This window comes from Macrosteles quadrilineatus, unplaced genomic scaffold (genome assembly GCF_028750875.1).
Source record: "Macrosteles quadrilineatus isolate MER2022 unplaced genomic scaffold, UCM_ALF_1.0 Scaffold_2__2_contigs__length_208266976, whole genome shotgun sequence".
NCBI classification, from domain to species: domain Eukaryota; kingdom Metazoa; phylum Arthropoda; class Insecta; order Hemiptera; family Cicadellidae; genus Macrosteles; species Macrosteles quadrilineatus.
In genome coordinates, this window is record NW_026542595.1 from 4037130 (window position 1) to 4043129 (window position 6000).

The 6000-nt window shown below is 38.7% G+C and overlaps 1 protein-coding gene across 1 annotated transcript in view; it reads right to left on the reverse strand.

Moving 5' to 3' along the window:
- The window catches only part of LOC128986408 (uncharacterized), a 44240-nt gene extending 38605 nt beyond the window's left edge, over positions 1-5635 (reverse strand). The window contains exon 1 of the mRNA XM_054406768.1: positions 5437-5635. Coding sequence (XP_054262743.1) covers positions 5437-5480 — 44 coding nt within the window. The 5' untranslated portion in view covers positions 5481-5635. The remainder of the gene's footprint in view (positions 1-5436) is intronic.
- Between the last annotated feature and the right edge of the window lie 365 nt (positions 5636-6000).

Genomic DNA, 6000 nt, shown 5'->3' on the forward strand with positions numbered 1-6000 from the left:
CCATAATGTACTAAATGACCAACAATTTTTCTCGTCTAATTTTATGTATGACACTGCCATCGGTTTACTGGAGAGGGGAGGTGTGATCGACAGGACGCAACCTGAGATGATAAGATAACGGATGTACACCACTGCACTGACCACCCGCAGTCTGGACTCAAACTCCGTCGGGTTAGCGTTGTCTGCTTTCTTAACTGATCAGTTACCGGTACCATAAATGTCTCGTATTCGTGTTTGTGTCGTGTTTAAATGTTTATTTATTATTTTCGTGTAAATATGACGCTCTTCGTATGAAGAAAGAAAACTGTCCTTGTGCAACCTGATGATGGTGTCACATAGACACCGAAACTAGTTGTGCTAACAACATAATTGGATTGCTTAATAGCAGGTATTTAAACCTTTTCTAAAATCAGTTTTTGTCGGAGAGATTCCTAAGTGGCCGTACAGTTAAATAATTAATAGATGAGTGAACGAAGTGAACGAATCTATGTATCGTGTATAGCGGAGTCGGAGAAAAGTTGTCCGCTTGTCTGTGAGTCCGTAAGTGTGTTGGCGTCAAATCTCAAGAACCGTTGCACTTTTAGCGTTCAAATTTTGCACACATAATGACACCAGTGGGAATACCCCATTAAAATTCTAGACGATTCCGCTCAGTAGTAATTATAAAACCCTAAAAAAAATTTTTTAAATTCGTCCCATAAGAATAACATTAGAAGCTACCTTCTTCTTCTTTTTATTTGTTTACCTTTTGCGACCAACAATTTTGTCGTCTACTTAAGACAGAGAGAGCGACTTATCCTCTAAGCTCTTTCATTCATGGAGTAAAGAGTTTGACGTTTATGAATATATATGACATCATAATTTCACAACTTTCAGAATAATAAATTGAACTTTACCGTACTATATCAGTCGGCAGTTATACAGTTTTATGTTCAGGTCAATTCACATTTGCACTACAAATGTGTATATTTAGTACTAAGCAGCTATTTATTTAATTCAATTTAATGTTGGCATTTACTATTAAATAGTCAAAGATGTTAGTCCATTTTGATACTAAAATGCTATGCGAAGGGGGGGAAACAGGTCCACGACGTAGGAAGTGGTGAAGGAAGTAGTCGAGGTGAACAGTCTGGAGTGTGGGAACCCTTTGTGACAGTTATATTAATGTACCTACAATACTAAAATACTATGGGAAGGGAGGGGAACAGGTCCACGACGAAGGAAGTGGTCAAGGCGAGGGTCCGGAGTATGGGAAGCCTTTGTGACAGTTAAAATAATGTATCTGGAATTCTCAAAATGCCATAGGAAGGGATGGAAACAGGTCCACGACGTAAGAAGTGGTGAAGGAAGTAGTCGAGGTGAACAGTCTGGAGTGTGGGAACCCTTTGTGACAGTTATATTAATGTACCTACAATACTAAAATACTATGGGAAGGGAGGGGAACAGGTCCACGACGAAGGAAGTGGTCAAGGCGAGGGTCCGGAGTATGGGAAGCCTTTGTGACAGTTAAAAAAAATGTATCTGGAATTCTCAAAATGCCATAGGAAGGGATGGAAACAGGTCCACGACGATGGGAGTGGTAAAGGAAGTAGTCAAGGCGAGCAGTCCAGAGTGTGGGAACCCTTTGTTACAGTTAGAATAATGTATCTGCAATTCTGAAATGCTATGAGAAGGGAGGAAAACAGGTCTACGACGTAGGAAGTGGTGAATGAAATGAAGTGTTAAAGGTGAGCAGTTTGGAGTGTGGGAACCATTATTGGCAGTTAGATTAATATATTTGAAATACTAAAAGCGATGGAAAGGGAGGGAAACAGGTCGACGATCTAGGAAGTAGTCAAAGCTAGCAGTCCGGAGTGTCGGAAACCTTTGTGACTGTTAGATTAATGTACCTGCAATACTAAAATGCTATGGGAAGGGAGGGAAACAGGTCCATGACGTAGGAAGTGATAAAGGAAGTAGTCAATGCGAGAAGTGCGGAGTGTGGAAACCCTTTGTGACAGTGGGATTTATGTATCTGCAATACTAAAATGCTATGAAAAGGTTGGGAAACAGGACCACTACGTAGGAAGTGATGAAGGAAGTAGTCAAGGCAAGCAGTGTGGAGTGTGGGAACCGTTGGTGGCAGTTAGATTAATGCAACTGCAATACTAAAAGGCTCAGGAAAGGGAGGAAACCGGTCCACGTCATAGGAAGTGGGGAAGGAAGTGGTAAAGGCGAGAAGTTCTGAGTGTGGGAACAGTTTGTGGCAGTTAGATTAATGTACATGCACTACTAAAATGCTGAGGGAAGGGTGGGAAACAGGTCCACGACGTAGGTAGTGGCGATGGAACTGGTAAAGGCAAGCAGTTCGGAGTGTGGGAACCGTTTATGGCATTTAGATTCATTAGTTAGATAAACTATTGGATTATTAATCATTTTTAGGTGATATAATAGCGCTATCGTTAGTATGTGTTATCATCATTATAAGCCATAGGCCTACGATATTTTTAAGAAGACTCCTTTACACCGTGCTGTCGCAATTAGGTTAAGTTAGATTCGTTCAGTTTGTTTTAGTTTTGTTTATGATAGGCCTCATAACAAATAAGGAAATAGGCTTCATTTAATCAAAAGACGTTTTGTACAGGAACGATGGATTTACCTCCTATCGATAACTGTTGGAAATCCATTACGTATATTACCAATGACTTTGGTTAAGTAATGGACGAGAAGTTAGTTGATTGTGTTGACTGAGATTTGGTTGATTTGCCTATATAACACTGTGTTCACCAGCTGTGCTCGCTGTCAGGGCCGGTTTAACCCATACGCGAACTACGCGGCCGCATATGGCGCCACAAAAAAGTGGCGCCATGGCGCCGACGGAACAATTTTTTTTACGTGAACAACGTAATTTTGTTTATTTTTTCTCAGAGTTCAAGTATTCAAAGCACCACAGTAAAGGCATTTATTCTGTTTGTACCAACAGCACTTGAAAAATGCGTATATTTGTACAACACTGCAACTGAAGGACTCTATGCCATTTGCAGTTTCGATCTGTAGTGAGCTGACGCTCGGTAGTCGGCAGCGTACAGCGCGGCGCCTGTGGGTTTCATTTCACGACGACTCGCTCACTAATGCTCGAGATAAGCAAGCGCGCAGTGCCACTTGTCACAACCATCGATAACCTAATGTTAGGTTGTATACATCGATGGTCACAACAAGAAACTTCCCCCGCCCTTCCCTCCCTTCTGCCTCTGATCCTAGAGCAGAACATTACGTTGTATTGCACTCTGTATACGTTACAGTATCGTTATCGTATTGGCATGGTTTTGATGATTCATGATTGTTGATGTTGATAAGTGAAGAGTAATTTAAGTTTAGTTTATAATTAGCGCATTAAATAAGAAGAAAGTATTAACTGAATGAATTGAGTAAAACATCTTGCGAGCCGATACTAAGAAACAATGGCAGAAAAAAAGAAACCGTCTGGCACTTATAGAAAGCGTAAGGCGAATTTGGAAGAGGAAGATAAAAAACAAGCCAAATCAATAAATATATTTTTGTTGAAATCATATGGTGGCGAGTCCAGTCAGCCCAAATAAGTCACGATAAGAAGACGGCAATGATGTAGGTATTTATTTATTTATTTTCCAAGGAAAGATTAAAACAAGCAGCTGATCACAAACGGCAAACATTACGTCATTGCCGTTGCCGTCTTCTATCGTCACGTCATGCTTGACGAGCATTACGGTCTGTTTTTTTAGTGTGGCCTTGGTTTTGCTAAAGTTTATATGAGTAAAAGTGTAAAAATGAAAAATTTCTGCGAATAATAAACAGTCTTTTATTGCAAGTATTCTTCTAACCTAAACTTATAAAAAAGTTCTTCCCAAAGTTATTGGGAAAAAATTCATACGGTTAAGTTGTTCATGGGTTGGGGGGGGGGGGGGGGAATTCTAAGTGGCGCTGATTCGGGTGTTCGCTTAACTCTGAAAAATTCCTAGAACCGGCCCTGCTCGCTGTTCACCAGTGACCCCGGTAAGTAGGCTAGGTGCGGATGGACTCTTCCATTGTTGCGCTCACGTTCACTCATCCCATTACGTGCAGAATAAGCGTACTACTAGTATTAAGCTTCAGTTTTGATGAGTTATTCACCTATTTGTGGTTTGGACTAGTGCAAGTTCTAGTGGCGACTAACACTGAAAGGAATGGAAGGTTTGTGAGTAGAAACAGCTGTCAGTTGTTTACATTCGATACTAAACAGACAAAACAACACACAGCGCCATGATAGCAAAATCAGAGTTACAATATGCAATAACTAGATTTTTAAAAGAAAATGGACTTTGGTGCTGTTTAGAAAATACAATAAATAAACTACAGTATCCTACATAAACTATTAAATGGCATCAACATAAATTATAAAGAAAATATAATTTATTCACATAAAAAATCAGTACCTAATAGAAGCTAGGCCACTGCCGACATGATCGTCCTCACGTCCTCATCCAATCCTCAACGTCTGTTAATGAACTCACGCATTTTTGATATTGTTATTTCATTTTGTTTCACCCACTATTTAATTGTGCAAAAACAGTCTGGAAGTAGCATAAATAAAATGAGTCTGTTCATTATAACCTAACCTTTACCTTCCTAATCTAACCTCACTTCAAAACACTTAATACAGTCACGAATCCGCATTAAGCCCACTCTACCTTCCTCACATGCCTAAATAAGAACTGATTAAGTTATTTGGTTTTAAAACAAATTGATTTCATTCCGCAATAAGTCGAGTATAAACAGCTCTTTGCTCTCCTTCCTACTCACTCAGCCCACAGTCCACATACGGACCCGTCCAGACCACGCCATATTACCATCAGTAGCCTATTATAGCTCAATCAACCTTAGATTCGTAATTTTAACCTTCGTTTTACGGCCACTTATGAATCCCTCCGACAAAAACTGGTTACATTTTTTGATTCAGCGTGAAAAATACTGTAGCCTAAGTAGACATCTAAAAATTACACGATATCGCGTTGTAGATAGGCTTTCTGTAAAATTAATTGCCGACAGAGGGTGCTGCAGGCAGCGCATTAATTCCTTCCCCATTGGTTTAATGATAAAAATTTATCAGTAATAAATAAAATAAAGTAAGATTAGAAGGCCCATCATCATATGTTAGGATATGGGGCTAAACTTAGGCTTGAAGCTTAACTTCGAGTCTAAATTAACAAGACAAAGAAACTATAGGCCTACACGCATTATTGAGGTTAAGAGAATAATAGCTCAGATTGCTAAAGAGCATGTAATTTTGTCTTTACAAAACCGATTGTTAAATTTAATCATATTCAAATGCTAACTATCATTAAACGATATGCTATTTTTAAAAAGTCGATAATCTAGCGCACGACATTAAGTTATCCTAACTAAATGACTTAAGGAAACGGTGTTAAAAGATAAACTTACTGATCTATCATCTTCATGGTGTCATATATGTCACATTCCATCATTTTTGAACACTGAACAGAATAAATAATTAATTTGTGTAATAATGATTAGAGAGAATTAATTTAAACGACAATGAAAATTAAGAAATGGACTTCAGACCCGCGGCCCGCACCAATCAACAAGTAAACGCCATTTTCTTCTTTTCAGTTCGGTCGGGTCGGAGCGGAGACTGAATGCAATCCACTATCCAGACGAAAACTAGAAATAGGGAATAGAATAATAAAGTAAAGAATAACACAATTAAATCTAAACAAAGACTAACTAACTATTTATGGACTGTTTATAGTGCATAGAGGAAAATTGTTTTCTCAAGTGTTTTGAATTAATACTGTAAAGTGTGTATTTATTACACCATTAATGATCATAAACTAAGCTTAAACATTGATAAAACATTGCCCACTATGTTTTAACTATGGTTTTTATCTATGGCTTGACCATAGGCTAACCAACACAAGTAGACTTCACTTCTCCCATTGTTAAGTCATAGGGAGTATGTTTTATCTATGGTCATAAGTCATTTAT